This window comes from Myotis brandtii, unplaced genomic scaffold (genome assembly GCF_000412655.1).
Source record: "Myotis brandtii unplaced genomic scaffold, ASM41265v1 scaffold465, whole genome shotgun sequence".
NCBI classification, from domain to species: Eukaryota; Metazoa; Chordata; class Mammalia; order Chiroptera; family Vespertilionidae; genus Myotis; species Myotis brandtii.
The window spans coordinates 1,300,363-1,323,194 of NW_005367775.1; the positions used below are offsets into that span (position 1 = coordinate 1,300,363).

Genomic DNA, 22,832 nt, shown 5'->3' on the forward strand with positions numbered 1-22,832 from the left:
TTTTAAATTGAAATATATTTGCTATATAACATATAAGTTTATGGTGTACAACATGTTTATTTGATACATTTATATATTGCAATATGACTGTAGCTAACACCTCTATGATGCCACATGGTTATCATTTCTTTTTTTGTGAATGGAATAATTTAGATCTAGTCTCTTAGACTTTTCTTTTTAAAGTGTTTCCTTCTAGATCAGGGGTGGGCAAACTTTTTGACTCGAGGGCCACAATGGGTTTTTAAACTGGACCGGAGGGCCGGAACAAAAGCATGGATGGAGTGTTTGTGTGAACCAATATAAATTCAAAGTAAACATCATTATATAAAAGGGTACAGTCTTTTTTTTTTGTTTGTTTTATTCATTTCAAACGGGCCGTAGTTTGCCCACGGCTGTTCTAGATAAAACCCTACCTATTAAGAAGGTGGCCAACAAGGCACATTAAGGGCTGTAGAAGGCTTCGGGCAAGTAGAGACCTTTCCTTTCCCACACACTTTCCAAGCCTTCCCCCCTTTTCCTTTTATTTTAAAAATTCTCTTTATTATATTTTATTATTTTCCATCACAAGGTATCCCTGCTATAGCTCTCCCACCTCCCACCAAACCCCTCCCCCCCATGATCACCACACTGTTGTCCCTGTCTCTGTTAACTATTGGGACTCACCAGAATGCTCTCTTCTCACACTTGACTCATATGCTCCCTTCTAGGGATAATCTCTTGGTAATCCTATAATTAATCATGTATACCTACCTTGATCTTGATTTTCAGCAGATTTAATCCAAGTCTCTAGTTCCCAGAATTGCTCTGCTCTTGATGAAAGTTCTGGACTCTTTCCAGAAAGAAATTGGATTTTTCCTTATTTTTATTGCCTTAAACCCTCTGGCAGCCTTGATTTATGAGGATACAATTTTTAGGTAAGGAACCCACCAGAGGGAGTAAGAAGAGTATAGTTTATTACAGAGAGAGGCAGCGAGCAACTCCTGGTGAAAAATAATAGATATCTTGATAACCAGGGAGGCAGTTATTAGACAGTATTAAACAGGGGTGGGTAGCTTTGGCCCTGGCACCAGGCAGCCCCAATTCAGATCCCAGCTCTGCTATTTAAACTGGCTGGGTGACCTTAAAAATTACATACCTTCTGGACCTCAGTTTCTTGGTAAAACAGGGCTAATAGGCAATGAAAGGAAATAATCTATACAAAATGCTTGGCTCATAGTAAGCATTCATGAAGTATTGGCAATTACTACCTAATAAATACTAATCTGTATGCTGCAGGCACTGAACTCTTTCTTAGATGTGTAAAGGCAGCATCTTATAGCCTGGCATAATTGCTCATGGAGAGAGATTATATGTGGAGTGGAGTGGAAGAAAAGCTGCGGTTCCACAGCAGTGCAGTAACCTACCGAGTTGCCAGGGTTTTGTTTTGGCGGACATCGGCATGGGGTTGACTCCCTACCACCATAAGAGTATGCGCACTGTAACTCACTACGCAGGTGCTGCTTGAAAATAGGCAGCGTTATGCCAGAAATGAACTTCATCAGCAGGGAAGGAGTTAGTGCTTATTGATAGCAACACTGTTAGCTAAAGGGCTTTGCACCAAGAAAACAAAGAATGATATATAAAGAAGGCTCACCACTTGCCTGGCAGGTGAAAGATGAATGGGGAACTGAAGCAAGGCTCTTGAGGCAGAGCACTGTGTGTGTGACTGAAAGGCTGCACAGCCTATGTATATTGTGTTTGGAGAAACAGGTGAGGCCCTGTGGGCTGTCAACTACTGAATAATATATTAGTAGAAATGGCATTGTGTTATTGTCAGTGACTCCTTTGCTCACGGTGAGCTATCGTACTAACTTTTTCTCTATACAAGGATTTCATGCCATTTGAGATTTCATTTTTGCTCGGTACAAGTATATTTTTCCATGCTATATACAAAGATGTCATGATTTCTTTGGTAGAAAATCAATTATTGTTGTCCCCTGGAAGTTGTTTTTAGCTTATCCAAGAGATACGAATTTATTTTTGTATTTCCCAGTCAGTCACAGTTGTTGATTCCCTCTTCTCAGTAGATATTTTGGAAACTATTGGCCAGCCACCCTTCCTCATTTTCACCAATAGACTCTAGCCCACTGGACCATTCTCCTCTTTTGTAAGCACTTTTCATTTACGTGAGTCCCAAGGGCCTTTTCTCATCATACACCCATTTTTATTGACGTTCCACTGAAAACATTCAGTTATGCTCTTCATGTCTGATAGCTGGGCCATGTAAGGCTCAGCAAAAAACATCGTAGGTGTGGTTTCTTTCAAATGACCCATCCTGTTCAGATTAGATTCTCAAACATTGATTCTTGACATGTTGCTATCATGTCAAAATGTTAATATAAACGTTTTTTGTGTAATTTTGAATGCATGAGTCATAGAGATAAAATGTTTAGTTACTATGAGCAGAATGAAAATTTTGCTTAGCCTAGGAATTCTGTGGTTCTAGATGCTAGATTAAAAATGTGTAGATTTCACATATAAACCTGAACTTATGAATTTTCATGAAAGAACATGGTCTTGAAAGCCTGGATCTAATCTATGTGAGCAAAGAGGCAGCTATTGTCTTCAACTTGGCATATGCTTTCCTGTTTTCCCTAATGTTGGTGACCCCAGTCTGCTTCACTGATTGGCCTTATCTGTGACTTCTGGTCTATAGGATAAAGCCCAAACTTTAGCACAGACAAAAAACAAACAAACAACAAAGCAATAACAAAAAACAACAAAAAATCAAAATAACAAAAAACAACAAGAAATCAAAACAAAAACTTCACACTCTTGCCCTAGACTACTTTTCTAGTCTCATCTCATCCAAAGGCAGCATCAAACACTTATAGAGTCCTGTACATCACACTCTTTCAAACTCCTTGACTTTTAATATGCTTCCACCACCAGCACACATCCCCAATGTTATCTTCTTTGCACATGAATCCTATTACTAGACCTTACTACTAGTAAAATCTTATTTGGTCAGCTCAGAACAACTTTGGTGCTTCCTCTTCGAATCCTACACTGTTAAAGCATTTATCACATTGGTTTATAATCATCTGTGACATGTAGTCTCTGAGAAAAGGGACCACACCTACTTAACTTTATATCCCTGTCCTCTTCCACAGCACCTGGCAAAGGTATTTGTTAGTAAGTGTTGGTTAAAAGAATCAATACGTTCAAGTGCTTATCTACCATTTGGCACATAGCAAGTACTCAATAAATTTGATCTGAATTGAAGTAAATAGTATGAGGTGTCATAGACTAGAGTTTTATATGAATGAATTTCACTTTGGATTCTATCAAAAGATGAAGTTGTAGTGTAGTGGCTAAAGGTGCAAGCTCTTGAATCAGGCTTTCTAGGATATATTCTAGCTCTCAGCCTTGCTAGCTGTTCAAGGGTCAGCAAGTGTCTTTCTTAAGTTAGTTTAATCATCTGTAAATAAGAATTCTAATAGTACCTGTTTCGAAGGTTACTGACCACATGGTTCAGCTCATTGTGAGCAGAAGCAAAATGTCCAAATTAGAGAAGTAGTGTCAAGTGTCAGGTCCAAAAGATAACAGAACATACAGCTAGAATTTCGAAGACAATGTCTCCCATGATTCTCATGTTAGGAAAACCAGAGCAAGAGGCACTTTTCTGGCTACTCCATTGAGATGTGACAGTGCCATGAATATCCTGGCTGAAAAATATGTCTGTAAGGCAGGTTGATAGCATGGAACTGAAATTATGAGCCACTGGATGCAAAAAGTTAGCTGAGAAAATTGACTGTGTCGAAAGAGGCTCAGGCCTAACTCTGGACTAAGTTTATGTCTCTCTGTTTTATTTTCTGCGTATTACCATCCCTACTCCTCCACGCCACACTCCAACTAATTCAAGCCAAAATTACATATGTATGACTCAGCCTTTTTGGGTGATAAAATCTCTTGGCATATCCAAAGGATTACTTGCCCACAAAGTTATCAGTGACCCTGCTCACACATCAATTTTATCTCCCCCAACCTTAGTCATACAGACTCCTTCCTAAAATAGTTCTCCTTACTTCTTGCTTTAGAGCAAACAAACATCTGCCTGCAACAAGCAAAATATTTCCCCACCAACACAAATTCCCATGACCACCAAACCAAAATGTAAAATTAAAACACAGAATTTATTGCTTTTTACAACCACCACCTTAGTGTTTTTCACTTAAAAACATGCTAATTGTCATAATTGTTTTTGCGTTTTATTTGTTTATTTTGAACCTGAGCAAATTTTGCAAGTGATGAATTGGGTGCAAGGAGGATGTGGTGAGCTGTGTTGATGATCTTTCTGTAGTCACAGGACAGTTGCTTAATTGCCCCTTGGGTGGTTATGGTTCTCTAGAATGGCTGACATAAAGTAGACAAATAACAGTGCTTCCTTGTGATACAGGACTGAGTAACTGTCACATGTATCAGTTGATATTTGGCTTTGTGACTGTTCAGATATCACTTGTGCCATGACATTATATCCTCTGGTTTCCTGATCCTGAAAAATTTTCCTGGTTAAACTTACATCATACTGTCTCAAGAGTGATAAGGAGTCAGACATATTTGGCATACATAACTTTATTAAAGGAGGAATTGTTAAGGAAGCAGATGCTGATGCTTTGTTACATCCTGCAGTTCTTCATATTCTTGTGGACTTACTAAGAGAAAGCACTGCTATGCCAAATTAAGTGATGCCTTATTGTAATTAGATCCCAGTATACATTTAATTTCAATAAAGTTTACAACACACTACCATCAAGGAGACAGAAAGCAAGCCCTCAATAAAATATTACTTGCATCTTACTATACCCAAGCTTCTAGACAGCACTTCAGCCAACAGAAGAAAAGTGGCATACTCATGTCTCCCTGATGGCCTAGCCTAGAGCCCTTCCACCACACTATGCTGTCTCTCAAGAGTTCAGTACCACTCCCCACTATAATAAGATTCTAGTGTTCCAACTTGGGTGCACACAGATATAAGGAGAAAGATCACTGTGGACACCAAACATTCCAAATGAAAGCCCAGCACCCATTTATGATTAATCTAAGCAAGGTGGGACTAGAAGGAAGATATCTCAACATGATCAGGGTATATATGACAAACCAACAGCTAACGTCATACTCAATGGGGAAAAACGAAAAAGCATTTCCCTTAAGATCAGGGACAAGACAGAGAGGAAGATATCTCAACATGATCAGGGTATATGTGGGGAAAAACAAAAAAGCATTTCCCTTAAGATCAGGGACAAGACAGAGATGTCCATCATCATCACTTTTATGCCGCATAGTGCTGGAAGTCCTAGCTACAGCAAACAAACAAGAAGAAATAAAAGGCAAAATGGCACACAAATTGGAAAGAAAGAAGTAAAACTGTCATTATTTGCAGATGACCTGACACTGTATACAGAGAACCCTAAATATTCCCCCCAAAAACATAATAGAATTGATGAATACTAGTAAATTCAGTAAAGTTGCAGGATAGAAAATAAATATTCAAAACACAGTGTCATTTTATATACCATCTAGAGGCCCAGCATGCAAAATCATGCAAGACCCAGAGTCCTGCCCACCGCCCCCTTGGGACCCATCAATGCACCTCCTGGTGACCGGTCGTTTGGTTGTTCTGGTGTTCCGGCATTCCAGCCACTGGCTTTTTATAATATAGATAATGAACTATCAGAAAGGGAAACTAAGAAAACAATCTCATTCACAATTTTATTAAAAAAATACCTTAGAATAAATTTGACCCAGGGGGTAAAACAACTGTTCTTGGATAATTATAAAATACCAAAGGAAGAAATTATAAAACAACAACAACAACAAAGAAATAGAAGCATATACTGTGTTCATGGATAGGAAGGATTAACATAATTAAGTGTCCTTACTACCCAAAGCAATCTATAGATTCAACACAATTCCTATCAAAATACCAATAACGTTTTTCACAGAACTAAAAAAAATTCCAAAAATTTATATAGAACCACAAAGCCCCCAAATAGTCACAGCAATCTTGAGAAAGAAGAACAAAGTTTGAGGAATCATGCTACCTGATATCAAAGTATTGTACAAGGCTATAGTAATCAAAACAGTATGACACTGGCATCACAACATACATATAGATCAATGAAACAGAATAGAGACCCCCACAAATAAACCCAAGCCTATATGGTCAATTAATATTTGACAACGGAGGCAAGAACATACAATGGAATAAAGAGTCAATTCAATAAATAGTGTTGGGAAGATTGGACAGATACATGGAAAAGAAATGAAACCTTCTTACACCATATAAATGAATAAACTAATAATGGATTAAAGACTTAAATATAACACTCATAACCATAAAACTTCTAGACAAAAACATAGGCTGTAAAATTTTGACATTTATCTTAGCAATATTTTTTCTCCTCAGGCAACGGAAAGAAAAGGAAAAATAAACAAATGGGACTATATCAACTAAAAAAATTTTTTTCATAGCAAAGGAAACCATGAACAACAAAAAAAAAGACAACCTACTGAATGGGACAACATTTTCACCAATTATTCATCTGATAACAGGTTAATATCAATAATTTATAAAGAACTAATTAAACTCGACATAAAAAAATCAATCTTTCCAGTTAAAAAAATGGCCAAAGGATTGAATAGACACTTCTTCGAAGATAACATGCAGATGGCCAATAGACATGAAAAGATGGTCAGCATCTCTATTCGTCAGAGCAATGCAAATTAAAACCACAATGAGATATCACCTCACACCTGTCAGAATGGTCATCATCAATAAGTCAACAAATAAATGTTGGTGAGGATGTGGAGAAAAGGGAACCCTTGTGCTCTGTTGGTGGGAATGCAGATTAGTGCATCCACTATGGAAAACTGGATTGTCCTTAAAAAAAAAATGGAACTGCCTTACATCCCAATGATTCCACTTCTGGGTTTATATCTAAAGGAAACCCAAACGCTAATTCAAAAGAATATATGCACTCCTATGTTTATTGCAGCGTTATTTACAATAGCCAAGATATGGAAGTAACCCAAGTGCCCATCAAGAGATGACTGGATAAAAAATGGTCATACATATATACAATGGAATATCACTCAGCCATAAAAAAGAATGAAATCTTACCATTTGTGACAGCACAGATGGACATAGACGGTATATGCTAAGTGAAATAAGTCAGAGAGGGACAAATACCATATGATTTTACTTATATGTGGAATCTAGAGAAAAACTAAATGAACAAACACAATTTAAACAGACTTTCAGATACAGAGAACAAAGTAATAGTTGCCAGAGGTGATGAGGTTGGGGAAACTGGATGAAAAATATGAAGGGATTAAAAGTACAAATTGATAGTTTCAAAAGTAATAAGTACAATTTGGGAATGTAAAGTGCCACACAGGGAAAATGGTCATCAATCTATATTTATAAAACCCTAATATGCAAATAGACCAAAAGGCGGAACAACTGAACAACTGGTTGCTATGACGTGCACTGACCACCAGGGGGCACGTACAAAACAATGCGGGTATCAGCAGCAGGCGGCAGAGTGCAGAACATGGTGGGCATTGGCCGCAGTGGGATGGTGGAGCAGGTGAACAGTGGCACCAGACCAAGGCGGGGTGCTGGTAGCTGTCATTGGGGCGAGCCTCTGGTGGTTATTGAAAATCCTTTGCTCCCATGTGCCACGGTCCAGGTGCTTGCACCTGCTTCTGGTGCTGGCCCTGCTCGCACCCACTGCTGGTGTTGGAGCCACAGCTCGCACCTGCTGCTGGCGCCTGGCGCCGGTCCTGATTGTTTGGAGATGTCAGCAGGTGCAAGGCAGCTGCTGGCCCCAGTCACCCCTGAGGGTTCCTCCACCTCCTCCTGCTCCTGGGGGGCGATCAGGGCAGTAGCCGCCACTTGCACCAGCTGACAGCGCCGGCCCTGCTCGCAGCCACTGTTGGTACCAGCCCCAATCACTCCACACCATCAGTGGGTGGGAGCAGCAGTGGCAGTAGTGGGGCTGCTGGCAGACAGGGGACTGGAAGCTGCGGTGGGAGGGGCTGGGCGGGGGTGTGGAGGATGGGCGGAGACCTGTGCCCACCTCAGTCTCACGGGCCAGAGTTCCTTTCAAGGTGCACAAATTCGTTCCCTGGGCTTCTAGTATTGTAATAACTATGTACAGTGATTGGTGGATACTGGAAATATAGGGGGATCACTTTGTAAAGTATCTGGTTGTGTAACCACTATGCTCTACACCTGAAACTCTACATAATATTGCATATAAACTGTAATTGAAAATAAAGTTTAAAGTTCTTTTTAAAACAATGAATGCTATTAAGTGAAAACATACACTGTGTAACCTTATGGAATTGGCTTTTCCCCCCCACTCAGCATAAATCCCTCAAGAGTCATCCAAGTTGTTGCATGAATCAACAGTTTTCTTGTTTTTACCTAGGAATATTCCATAATATGGATGTACCACAGTTGGAAAATGATTCACCAGGTGAAGGATATCTGTGTTGTTTCCCATTTGGGGCTATTACACACAAATAAACTGCTATGAACATTCAGTGCAGGTTTTTGTATGAATATAAATTTTGATTTATGGAATAAATGCTCAGGAGTGCAACTCCTGGGATGTATGCAGCTGTATGTTTAGTTGATTTTGTTTGTTTGCTTGTTTTGTTTTTTAAGAAACTGCCAAACTTTTCCAAATATCTGCATCATTTTCCATTCTAACTAGAAATGAATGAGTGATTCAGTTTCTCTTTTCCAGTATTTGATGTCAATTAAAAAAATTTAGCCATCTGACACTAATATTTTGTTATGCTTTTAATTTGCATCTCCCTAGTGTTATTGATATTGACCGCTTTTTCATGTGCTTATTTGCAATCTCTATATCCTCTTTGGTGAGATGTCTGTTTATGCCTTTTGCCTATTTTTTACTTATGTTGCTTGTGTTTTTACTGTCTAATTGTAAGACTTCTTACATATATGCTGGATACTAGTCCCTTGTCAAATATTTCTCCCAGTTTGTAGCTTTCTCATCTTCTTAACATGAGCTTTTGCAGAGAAATCTCCAAGATTTTTCCTAGGGTTTTGTCATTTTAAATTTATACATTAAAGTCCATGGTCCATTTTAAGTTAATTTTTGTATAGGATATGAGGTTTAGGTGGAGGATTTTTTGTTCTTTTTTTCACAATTGTTCCAGTACCATTTGTTGGACAGGCTATCCTTCCTCAACTGCAGTTACACCTTTGTCAGCAATTATTTGGGCATATTTGTGTGGATATATTTCTGAGTTCTCTATTCTGTTCCATTGATTTATGTGGCCAACCCTCTGTCAATGCCTTTCTTAGCAGCTATATAGTATACTTTAATATCAGACAGATTCTCTCTCTCTTTTTTTAAATATATTTTATTGATTTTTTTATAGAGAGGAAGGAAGAGGGATAGAGAGTTAGAAACATTGATCAGCTGCCTCCTGCACACTCCCTACTGGGTATGTGCCCGAAACCAAGGTACATGCCCTTGACCAGAATCAAACCGGGGACCCCTCAGTCCACAGGCCGATGCTCCATCCACTGAGCCAAACCGGTTAGGGCCAGACAGATTCTCTTTCACTTTATTCTTATTTTCAAGATTATTTAAGCTATTCTGACACCCATGTCTTTCCATGTACATTGTAGAATAAGCATTTTCTATATCTACAAAAAACTTTTCTAGGATTTTGGTAATAATTACATGAAAGCTATGGATAAATGAAGATGTTGACTCTTCAGAACTAAGGACATGGTATGCTTCTTCATTTATTTAGGTCCCTTTGATTGCTTTCTTTAGCATTTGTAATTTCCAATATACAGAGTCTGTACACATTTTGTTAAGTGTATATCTAAGTATTTTTTTTGGAGTGATTGTTAATGATATTGTATTTTGATTTTGGGTCCCTTATTTACATTGTTGGTAAACAAATGTGACTGATGTTTGTGTTGATCTTGCACCTTTGACCTTGCAAATTCATTAGTTCTAGGAATATTTTTTATGCAGTCAGTCATATTGATCTGTATGATTTCTTCCTTTACAATTTTTTTCCATTTATTCATTACATTTCTTTCTTTCTTTATTATTTTATTTCATCCTTCCCATCTGTATGCCTTTATGAAAATTATGTCTTTATCTCTCAATATTGCAATGGCTAAAAACTTCTAGTAATATGTTAAATAAGAGTAGTGAAAGCGGTTGAGCATTGACCCAGGAACCAAGAGGTCATGAGTTCAATTCCCAGTCAGGGCATAGCCCCGGGTTGTGGGCTTGATCTCCAGTGTGGTGCAGGGAGGAGGGAGCCAATCAGTGATTCTCTCTCATTGTTAATGTTTCAATATCTCTCTCCCTCTCTGAAATCAATAAAAGTATATTTTTTAAAAAAGTAGTGAAAGCAAACATGCTTGTCTTGTTCTCAATGTTAAAGCAAAAGCATTCAGTCTTTCACCATTAAGTATGATGTTATCTTTAGAGTAATTCCTCTAATCCTAAACTTGCTGTGAGCTTCTATTATAAACTAGTGGCCCGGTGCACGAATTCGTACACATTGAAAGGAAATTAACTAGAAGAAATATTTTAATATTGCTATTTGCCCTTTCTCTGTAATAGAAGTGTCAACCAAATTCACGTTTGACAATGACAGATCAAAACACATGCATGTGATTGGTGCCAGCGAGAGCTTTATATGTACCATGTATGTGCTAGCCAACTTAGCCTTTTATACATATAGAATAAACTTGCTTAATTAGACCTGCTTTCTGATGTAGCTAAACTTTTTCCAGCCCAGTGAAGCACCCCAACTTCTCTTTCAGGTAACTGTCAGCAACACAGCAGTAAATATCAACATGACACAGATTATTATTGTAGACCATGCAGGGAGAACAAAGGGTAAAATATTTAACTGCAGCAGTGTTTGACTATATTCTGCGCAGTGAGAAAACCTGAAGTCATTTTCAAGGTCCATCATTTCTTACTTCTTTTCAGTCAGGTCAAGTTTCTAAGTTTTCTAAACCTGCATTTTCCAGCTAATGAAAAGTAAATGGGATTCCACCGAGTCTCCTATCTACCTACTCCAGGACTTCTGTGAGGATCAAATGAGATGAGGCACTGGAAACGCTTCACAGACATTTGATTACAGTGTAAAGTGTTTCCAACTGGCTATAAAGCAAGTCATGTTTCTGGGCTGAAGAAACTGCAAGGAGGTTAGTCGCTAGGGAGAGGAAACTGGGCATTGCTATGTGACATCATTTCCTGGATGGTAGGACACTTAGCATATTAGCTCTTTATATTTATAGATTGGCCAGTGTCAAAACCATTATAGGATAATTTAGGAGGATATCTTTATCACCTAGAGTAGGGAAGACATTTTAAAATATGTCATAAAAAGTGTAGCCATAAAGGCCCAGCCAGTGTGTTACAGTGGTTGAGTGTTGACCTATGAACCAGGAGGTCATGGTTTGATTTCTGGTCAGGGCACAGGCCTGGGTTGTGGGCTCAATCCCCAGTAGGGGGCATACAGGAGGCAGCTGATCAATAATTCTCTCTCATCATTGATATTTCTACCTCTCTCTCTTCTACTCTCTGAAATCAGTAAAAACATATTTTTTTTAAAAAGTGCAGACATAAAGGAAAATTTCAGTAAATTTGAGAATGCTAAAATTAAAAACTTCTGTTCATCAAAGAACCATAAAGTGAGAAATACAGAATAATATTGAATATAAATTGTAATTGAAAAATAAATAAAAAAGTAAATTAGAGAAAACTCTCCAATCACCCCCACCTCCACTAATTAGAAAGGAGCCACTTTCTACTTAGTGAATTCAATTTTATAGATAAATAAATACATTTAATTCAATAAATTCAATAAAATATTATTGAGCATCTACCAGATAGTGTCAAATAATGTTCAAGGCACTGGGGATATAGCACAGAACTAAACACCAGTTATGTAATAATAACAGACCTATGGATAGCAATTAACTCGAAAGTCTCCCTTACAGGATCGTAAGCTTCTTAAAGGCAAGGACCTTGTTTGTTCTGTCACCCAGTTTTTCCTCAGTAGTTAACAGTGCGTGGCACTAATAACAATTAATACTTATTATTAACTAGAGGCTTGGTACATGAAATTCGTGCACTCGGGGAGAGGGTCCCCCAGCCTGGCCTGTGCCCTCTCACAGTGCAGGAGCCCCACGATCGATCATCCCAAAGAGGTAGGCCCTGCCCACCCATCTGGGGCTCCTCAGTGGATTGCCCCAAAGAGGTAGGCCAGAGCTGGGGGTCCTGCCTCCATGCCACTCACACAGTATCAAGTCCCTGCCCACATGTGCACGCCTCGCCACACATACAGCCCCACCCACCCGCGTGCACCCACTGTGCACGCAGCCTCCTGGTGATGGATTGTGACGGCGTGTGGGCATCACAGTGTGAAGGCATGAGGGCGTGATGACCATTTGCATATTAGCTCTTTATTATATAGGATTATTAATCATTACTGTTGATACATTTACATATGTTTGTTGCATGAATGAATGTGACCCACAGCCACACTGGAACTTGGTGGAGCCAGAGTTTGAACCTAGTTTGTGCAGAGTGGTGAACCAATTGCCATTCACTGTGCTCAGTGCTTTGCCCTCGTCATCTCACTTAACCCTTGGACATTCCTGAGAAAGATATTCTTACTCCCTTTTTACTGATGAGGGTTCTGAGCCTCATATACTTAACTGCCTTGCCGAAGATCACCCACTGGATCTGTCCCCTCTAAATCTAAGCCTGGCAGGGCCCAAATCCTTTATCTTTCACAGACTTTGTGTCTGTAGTAGCCAGCATTTCCTTGGCTACCTATGAGGGAGCAGTTCAGTTTATGAACGAATTGGGTCTCATAATGACAAGCAGTACAAGCCATTCATTTGGCTGATTTTCTTTCCTCCATAAACTGACTAATTTGTTTTACAAAATTGACCACATCAGCTAAGCTAGTTGGGTTAATGGTAAATCAAATTATGCTTGTTTATCTTTTCTTTTCACTGTCAGGAACCTGGCAGCCACTCATTAATTGTGAAATCCTGGGCAGGTACTTGGCCTCTTTAGGCTTCCACCACTTGATCAGTAGAAATGCAGATGATAGTAATTCCTACCTAGTTTAGCTAATGAGGGGGTTAAATGGAGACAACTCCCTGGGGTGGGAACTTCCGGCCTCGGGCCTTATAAAGCCCTCAAAAGCATTTGGTCTGGCCCTGCCAAGGCATTAGGGGACGTGAATGAAGTGTTTGACCATATATAGCAGGCTAATTTTTAAGTTGATAATTTTGTATGACCTATGGATATTTTGTAAATATCCAAATGGCCCTTGGTAGAAGAAAAGTTCCCCATCCCAGCTGAGCTCCTGACTCAGTGCTTGACCCTCAGGAGTTTGGGTAAGCAATAGCTGCTGTTATCTTGTCTATCATTGTAATTGTTAACCTTAAGATTATATATTTCAACATCATTTTTATTCTATGACTTCTGCTTGCCTCCTTCACCTACATCCTTCAGCATCCTTTGGAGGGAGGAAGAGTTACTTGTTTCTTATTGGACATTGTGGAGTTTAAATTATGTCTTACAAATTGGCTTAGGTCTCTTATTCCCTACCCTTTCTTCTAATCATAGATACTTTGAATGAAGTTTATTTGTCTTTTTATCACCAGCCCTTTCACATTGTCGGCAAACTGAGGCTCATGAGCCACATGCGGCTCTTTGGCCCCTTAAGTGTGGCTCTTCATAAGCCTTAGGAGTACCCTAATTAAGTTAATAATAATGTATCTACCTATATAGTTTAAGTTTAAAAAATTTGGCTCTCAAAAGAAATTTCAATCATTGTACTGTTGATATTTGGCTCTGTTGACTAATGAGTTTGCCGACCACTGGTAGCATGTAGGTACTCTATGATGTCTGTTACATTCAATGAATAGATTATGTTTCTATTTATAGTGAATGGATAGATCAGTTCTCTTGTGTATTGTTAAAATCATTGATGGTATTCCATTGATTTTTTAAATTGAATTTATCCTGGTGACATTGGTTCACAAAATCGTACAGGTTTCAAGTGTACAAGTCAACAAAACATCATTTGCATTGTGCGCCCATTGCCCAAAGCAAAGGCCCTTTCCGTCCTCATTTATCCTCCCTTTGTCCTCTTCCACCTTCTCCCCACCCCCTTTCCCTCTGGCTATCACCACACTGCTGTCCGTGTCTATGTGTTACATATATAATGCTTTGATGTGCTCTTTACATGTATCATTTGTATGCCATTTTGTAACCAGACAACCAAGGGGTCTGGGCTGCCTGTCACTACTTCAGCCAATTAAGCAGAGACAGGGTTGAGTCATATATGAACATTTATTCCAATAATGCCAGCGGTATGGGAGAGCAGCAGGTCATCCACAAAAATCTGCTTTGCACCCCAGCATAAGCCAGCTGCTTATATAATCCATTAGAAGGACAAGATTACATGGGGAAGTAGGAATTACAGGTATGGGAAAGTGGGCGTGGGATAATCATTACAGGTTATAAGTCATGGTGGGGGGGGTGGTCACAGATAGTGGGTGCCCTGGGCCCCCCCGGACCAGATTACAGGTAATAGAGGCTGGGGGTTGTAAAGAACGGATGCCTCCAGGACTAGGTGCCATGCACTTATAAATCTTTCCATAAGGGTAGGCAATTCTCAGGAAAGGAGGATGGACTGCATTCCGATGTTAGCTCCCAGGTCCCAGGGCATACAACTCTCAGTGAGGTTAGAATGTGCTTTCTCTGATCAGTGCTTTCTCTAATCAGCGAGGTTAGAATGTGCTTTCTCTAACAATCACAGTTAACAGAGCATGGTTACCTAATAGTTATTATAATAATCATTAATTCCTAATATTCTATTTGTGCCCCTAACAATTTAATGCCAGCACCCTAGCAGTCTCTCTTCATGTGAATATGCTTTCCTACTTCTGTTCTTGACCCAGATCTCTTGCTTTCTGTGTAGATTTTCACATAAAGTGGGTATTTTTATTTGATTTGTTTTTCATTTTTTTCTTGCTAGTGTTATATTATAGACTTTTCCCCCCCTGCCATTCCTGCCATAGGACTTTATAAAAGGACTGTCTTACTTTCACTTAAACTTTTATTTCCCACGTAACTTTAAGGTATACATTTTACTCCTCCCCCCCATCATTAATACATTACCATTTGACTCTCTCATTAGGCTGTCAATCTGTAAAACTCTAGAAGAAGAAAGAGAGGCCTTATTTTAAATAGGCCTGATACGTTGCTAAAGATGCTGGTGCACTGTCTACAATTCTATTCTTGTCAAGAAAATGCTTTTGAAATTTCAAGGAGAAATGAAATTAAGAAAAGCTACCAAACCAGGAAAGATTTAGAGAGGATAAAATAAAGAAAAGAAGGACGGAATCCACTACAAAAATCTAGGGAAGGTCCGTGCCCTATTTAAAATAACTAAATATGTGATGAAGAGGATCCTGAATGGCCAGACTGAGGTTCTAGGCATGACATCCTCCCTATGGGAAAATGGTAGTTGAAGGCCCCTAAGCCAAGGTCCCTGTGCCATTGTTAGTGGCCAGCCAATGAAACACTATTCAATGTGGATTTCTAGGTTAAGGTAATAGAGACTGGGGCTTTGAGCCTGGGTACGAAAAGGAAGGGGAACATTTAGTAACGATTCCCACAGAAATGTTATACAAACGTTGGTACGGGGCAGTTTCTCCAGTTTCAGTGGAGCTAAGATGAGACAATAAGCCTGAAGTGCAGGAGGGGCGATTTATGTTAAAATTCAGGCAGCCGGTCTGGTCTCTGAGATCCTCGAATATGTTACTAAGCAGAGCAGGACTTGCCCCACAAACAGGGCTGGAGAGTTTTCCAAGATTCCAAGTCATTAGGCAGGGTTTCCCGGGACGGCACTGCCACAGCCTCAACTGCTCTCTGCGAGCATCTGACCTGATTCACGAAGAAAGCCTATGGAATTCTGTCGACTTCAGACTTGACATAAAAAGGTGGGTGGCAACCAGGGCAGGTCTTTCTGAAGATGGGGGCTCGCATGTCCCCCTTTGCCTCGTAACGGCACCGTGGCTACCGCAAATGAGAAACTGCAGTTAGCTTTCTTTGCCAGACAGCAGGAAAATTTATGATGTTAGCTCCCAGGTCCCAGGGCATACAACTCTCAGTGAGGTTAGAATGTGCTTTCTCTGATCAGTGCTTTCTCTAATCAGCGAGGTTAGAATGTGCTTTCTCTAACAATCACAGTTAACAGAGCATGGTTACCTAATAGTTATTATAATAATCATTAATTCCTAATATTCTATTTGTGCCCCTAACAATTTAATGCCAGCACCCTAGCAGTCTCTCTTCATGTGAATATGCTTTCCTACTTCTGTTCTTGACCCAGATCTCTTGCTTTCTGTGTAGATTTTCACATAAAGTGGGTATTTTTATTTGATTTGTTTTTCATTTTTTTCTTGCTAGTGTTATATTATAGACTTTTCCCCCCCTGCCATTCCTGCCATAGGACTTTATAAAAGGACTGTCTTACTTTCACTTAAACTTTTATTTCCCACGTAACTTTAAGGTATACATTTTACTCCTCCCCCCCATCATTAATACATTACCATTTGACTCTCTCATTAGGCTGTCAATCTGTAAAACTCTAGAAGAAGAAAGAGAGGCCTTATTTTAAATAGGCCTGATACGTTGCTAAAGATGCTGGTGCACTGTCTACAATTCTATTCTTGTCAAGAAAATGCTTTTGAAATTTCAAGGAGAAATGAAATTAAGAAAAGCTACCAAACCAGGAAAGATTTAGAGAGGATAAAATAAAGAAAAGAAGGACGGAATCCACTACAAAAATCTAGGGAAGGTCCGTGCCCTATTTAAAATAACTAAATATGTGATGAAGAGGATCCTGAATGGCCAGACTGAGGTTCTAGGCATGACATCCTCCCTATGGGAAAATGGTAGTTGAAGGCCCCTAAGCCAAGGTCCCTGTGCCATTGTTAGTGGCCAGCCAATGAAACACTATTCAATGTGGATTTCTAGGTTAAGGTAATAGAGACTGGGGCTTTGAGCCTGGGTACGAAAAGGAAGGGGAACATTTAGTAACGATTCCCACAGAAATGTTATACAAACGTTGGTACGGGGCAGTTTCTCCAGTTTCAGTGGAGCTAAGATGAGACAATAAGCCTGAAGGGCAGGAGGGGCGATTTATGTTAAAATTCAGGCAGCCGGTCTGGTCTCTGAGATCCTCGAATATGTTACTAAGCAGAGCAGGACTTGCCCCACAAACAGGGCTGGAGAGTTTTCCAAGATTCCAAGTCATTAGGCAGGGTTTCCCGGGACGGCACTGCCACAGCCTCAACTGCTCTCTGCGAGCATCTGACCTGATTCACGAAGAAAGCCTATGGAATTCTGTCGACTTCAGACTTGACATAAAAAGGTGGGTGGCAACCAGGGCAGGTCTTTCTGAAGATGGGGGCTCGCATGTCCCCCTTTGCCTCGTAACGGCACCGTGGCTACCGCAAATGAGAAACTGCAGTTAGCTTTCTTTGCCAGACAGCAGGAAAATTTATATTTCTGCTTAAAACAGAATGCTTTTCAAGGCAGAGGAATTAATAAGGTTAGAAACAAAGTTTCTTCTGGGGAATGGTGTATGGAGACAGCAATGGGGGTAGGGCTGGAGGGAATACACTCCTTAAGCTGCTTCTGTGAAAAACTTCCATCAACTGCTAGCTTTTGCTTCTACAAAACTTTGACATCTGTCCCTTGACCTTTACCAACTACCCTTTCACGTTTGACACTTAGCGGTTGCTACATAATTACAATTCAGCGTTAATTAATTTCAACACTATCGGTTAAGTTATATTTAGCTGAGAACACTCACTTTTGTCTTTTGTGAGTAGCAGTGCAGTGTTATTACAGAGAGGTAGTCAGGAGGGCAACAGAGATACGAGAAGAATGATTCAGTGTGCGGATAATTGTTTCGAGTGAAATTTAGCTCGGTATTTTTGTTCCTGTCCTCAGTAGAACTGAGATTTAGCACCTCGAGTTGGCATTTAGCCCCCACCCCCACACAGGAGGAGGTTGTGCTGGGCGGGTGCTGAGAACGAGCCACACCAGAATGAAATTATAGCACAGTTCTAACACTGGCAAGCTTTTTCTCTGGCCAGCTCCTGGGTGCAAAGCTGGTGACTCCAAAAGAGAGGCAAGGCATCCCTAGAAAGGATCTCCATCTGGTGTGGCGTCACCCTCAGTGAGGGGGGCTGACTTGGTTGTTGTTTAAAGAACACGTTGCCATGTTGCTCAAAAAGTGGTGACCACACCCCCCTTCCCCCCCCAAAAAAAGAAAAAAAAAAGTGGTGGGAGCCTGGATAGTCATTGCAGAGTTATAGTTCTAACGTTAAAAAGTCACCCATGAGATTATCTTTTTTGGAGGGCGCGGGGAGGGGGATTATTCCATAATGGGACCAAAAAACCTTAATAGAAATGGATTAAAAAAAAAAGAAAAAGATATTTGACCTCTTTTTCTGAGTTTTTCAAGCAGGAAAACATTTTTACTAGTTTATGCATTGCATGCTCTTTTGCTTTGTAAGAGGATTATATAGGAATATGAATATGCTTCAAAACACTACGAAACCATTACAACTTGCCATTCTCTATATGCCAAGGATTTGAGTAGCTCTAGTTCAGTTAGCATGAAGTTGTGGTCCACTAGTTTACTGTGCCGCTGAAATGAGTCTGTCCTTACATCCATGTACGGAACAGGAAGAGAGAGCTCTCCACCTGGTAGATAGTGCAGGTGAAGCACAGTGTGAGCCACTCACACATGGTTCCCTGAAGATGCAGTAATGACAGTAAACCGAATTTTTGGGTGTTCTTTGAGACAGTATAACCAGATAGCCTCCAGTTGTTAAAAAATATACAAAAAAGGAAACAATTTGATCGCATTTTTATTTGTGGGATTATAGAACATTTTTGCCTCTAGTAATTCAACTTTTACCTTTAGAATCACATTCTGTGCCCCCATCTCATCCTCTCCCTACAGTGGGAGGGCACTTGTGCCCTGGCAGATTTTGTTTTCCTGCCCACCCACTGGAAAGAGCGGCAGCCTCTATATACCAAGGATCTTACTATCTCTGGCTCAGTAGTCAAGCAATTCAGCATCAAGTCAGATTTCTGCTGGTTGGACACTGCTAGATGGTCCCTGTTAGACAGTAACTGACCTTGAATCTTAACCCTGAGACCAACTCATCTTGTGTACCTGATGGGATACTAATAACTATCCCTCTTGGTCCCAGTGCATGAGAAACTAACTGGCCCTCTAAGATGAGGTCTTTGGCTTTTTTTTTTTTTTCAGTTGTCTCCTCCCTCCCCAACCTGCCCCAAACTGACTGCAGGACAGTGGAATCCTAGTGATGAAGCCCAGTCTTATGATGAAGGTCTCACTATCACTGAAAACATCTCTGCTTTCAATCTCTTGCTCAGGCCTCTGACCTGGGCCTACTCTGGGCTCCCCTGACAGCTGGCTCTGTTCATTGCTTGTCACAGCAGCCCTGAATCTGTCCGCTTCCAGAAGTCACTGGGCCTCTGGATGCTCTGATTCACCTTTCAAACTGCACTGACTCCCCATACCTTCCACCAAATAAATTGCCAGGAGCATATGTGCCACCCCAGGGGGCTCCTCTGCTCCAGGTCTGCTTCTTCCTGTCCTGTCCTGGAGTTGACCTTGGCCAAACCCTGCTATGAAGCAGTGCAGGAAGAGGCGAAGCTTTATTATTTAGAGCAGTGGTTCTCAACCTTCCTAATGCCGCGGCCCTTTAATACAGTTCCTCATGTTGTGGTGACCCCCAACCATAAAATTATTTTCGTTGCTACTTCATAACTGTAATTTTGCTACTGTTATGAATCGTAATGTAAATATCTGATATGCAGGATGTATTTTCATTGTTACAAATTGAACATAATGAAAGCATAGTGATTAATCACAAAAACAATATGTAATTATATATGTGTTTTCTGATGGTCTTAGGTGACCCATCAGATCGAGACCCACAGGTTGAGAACCGCTGATTTAGAGGATCATACCTAGATGAAGGGGGGAAGATCATACCCTAATTTAGGAGCAAATAATATTTTTAAGAGTGGGAAGAATCTTTTTTTTTTTTTAGCTTCACTTGGTAAAATACAAAATAGAAATGTTATTTTTGTATCAAATATTTACTTTGAAACAAAAATTTCAAGCATCTCTCTTTTCTAATATCTTTCGTCAATGGACTGAATTGGTGGCTTTCTATAAACCTTGAGGTTGAAGATAATTTTATTTGTAATGTATTTTCTCTCTCTTTTTACCTTTTAAGGTGTTACACAATGGCCTCATTATGGAAATGAAACATCCAACTGTGGGGAAGATATCAGTCCCAGGTTTGAAAACTTTTATTTTTCTTACTACCTTCCTTAATAAACTGTTCCCCATGTTTATACCCCAAACAACTTGTCAAGACATTGTCCAAAATTTTTGTTTTTGATGACAGTTAGAGTCACACCAACAAGACTGCATGCTGAGGCTACAGAGTTGTGTCTTTGCTCTAACAAATGTCTGATTATCACCGTCAGCAAAATGCTTGTATCACCTAATCCATTTTCTGTAATCATGTGCTCACAAAGGTACATTGTGAAATTGCCAGCAGATAAGTAATGATAGATATGGCAAATATTATGAAATTACATGCGGTTCATATGCGAATGAGAAAGGAAGCCAGGCTCCATAGAGGTGGTGTCCAATGAAGGCTACTGACTGCTCAGGCCAGGGCATTTTTCTTTCTGAACTATGGTTTAGGGTCTCGATCTTAGCTTTGTAGATCAAGAAACTAAATGTTTTCGGTAAACTCAGAATATATTGAAGTTTTGTAATTTGACTCAGACCAAACAAACTCAACCAAAGAATTTTGGCCAAAATGCCAACTTTATACTTCCGGGGGGAATTCTTTTCCTTGTAGCCAGGAACCTCCTTCCTCCTCTCAAAGCGTCCAGACTGTAGCAAGAGCTTATGATTAACCTGTTACCATACACAGGCTTCACTTCTCTAGTGATCATAATGTGACCATTCCTCAGGTCTGTTGTCTCTACTCTGGGGATTGCTGGTAAAACACGCCGCATTCTTCATTGTGTCCCTATTTTCCAGACTATGCACAAACCATGCACTTTTTTTTCCTTTTTCTTCTAAGATTTGGGATCAACTTACAGTATTGTCCCAGAACAGATCAGATAATGGCCACTGGCATGTAAAAAAATAATAATAAGCCCTGACCAGTTTGGCTCAGTGGCTAGAGCATCAGCCTGCAGACTCAAGGGTCCTGGGTTCGATTCCTATCAAGGGCATGTACCTTGGTTACAGGCTCCTCCCTGACCCGGACCCTGGTCAGGGCTAGTGCAGGAGGTAACCAATTGATGTCTCACATCGATGTTTCTCTCTTTCTTTCCCTCTCTCTTCCTTTAAAAAATAATAAGAGGGAATTATGATAAATAAATAAAATTGAAATAGAAAATTCTAATGCACAGGAGTATAAGGAACATTATCCATAAATTAAGGAAGGTAACTAAGAGAGAGAGAGCAAGTATAAGCATATCAGAGACTGAGATCATATGTTAATATGGAAATGATATATCATGTAGAAAGGTAGTAGGGGGAAAGCATGTTAATAAAAGCTAAGAAAGTCTTTTATTCCTTCATATTATTGAGCGTATACTGTGTGGCAGGCAATGCTTTGGGTCCTCAGAATGAAAAAATAAACCAGATTCCTTGGCTCCTGGCCACATGGAGCTCATTCTCAATGGAAATGCTGGCAATAAAAGCAATCAACAAATGTTCCTATAACTATAATTCATGGTATGTGCAAGGAAGGGGAATGAACAGGGTGCTGCCACAGAGAATAATGGGGAAAGAGGGACCTGTGTTAATTTAGTTGATCAGAGGATGACTTATCAACTGAGAACTGAAGGATGTAAAGAAGTCAACATTTGGAGAGTAGGGGGAAGAGCATTCTGAGCAAAGGGACCAGCATGTGAGAGGACCCTGAGGTGGGAAGGAGCTGGGTGCGTTTTAAGCCAGGATGGTAGATGAGGAAAAGGAGGCAGGACATGAGACTAGAGAGCAGGGCAGAGCCTTGAAGGCCCCACTAAATCTGATTTTACTCTAGTTTTAAGCAGGGGAGTAAAATGACACAATGTATAACTTAAAGCAGGTTAAGAAGTTATTACAGGAGTTCAGGTAATGATGTCTTAAGTGAGGGTCATGGTAATAGCAATAAAGGGAAGGGGGTGGTCAAAATGTAATCACAGAGTTTTCAGTATGAAAAGACTTTAAAAGGCATTTTGTCCAGTAGTTTTAACTTTATTTTTTAAACAGTAAACTGATAATCTAAAACAGATCAAAACAGAGTTTTGCTGATCAATAGATTAGCACTCCAGCTGTTTGACTTTCTTCTGCTTTCATCATGCCTTCCAAACCCCTCCTTAGAACTATCGGCCCTAACGAACAACCCAAGAACCACTGATCCAATTTAATTCCCCAAGTTTAAAGATGAGGTCCGACAGTCATTTATATCCCCAACACATGAGAGGAAAGGTTAAACACTAGAAAGTTAATACAAATATTAGTATGATAGTAAGGAAACAAGTAAGTCAGTGGCCAACCTAGAATGAACTCACTGCATGTAATCCTCTCTCAATCAATCAGACATGAAT

The 22,832-nt window shown here is 40.0% G+C and overlaps 1 protein-coding gene across 1 annotated transcript in view; it reads left to right on the plus strand.

Moving 5' to 3' along the window:
- The window catches only part of SUGCT (succinyl-CoA:glutarate-CoA transferase), a 602,125-nt gene that overhangs the window by 465,251 nt on the left and 114,042 nt on the right, over nucleotides 1-22,832 (plus strand). Inside the window, exon 12 of the mRNA XM_014547166.1 lies at nucleotides 20,447-20,510. Coding sequence (XP_014402652.1) covers nucleotides 20,447-20,510 — 64 coding nt within the window. The remainder of the gene's footprint in view (nucleotides 1-20,446; nucleotides 20,511-22,832) is intronic.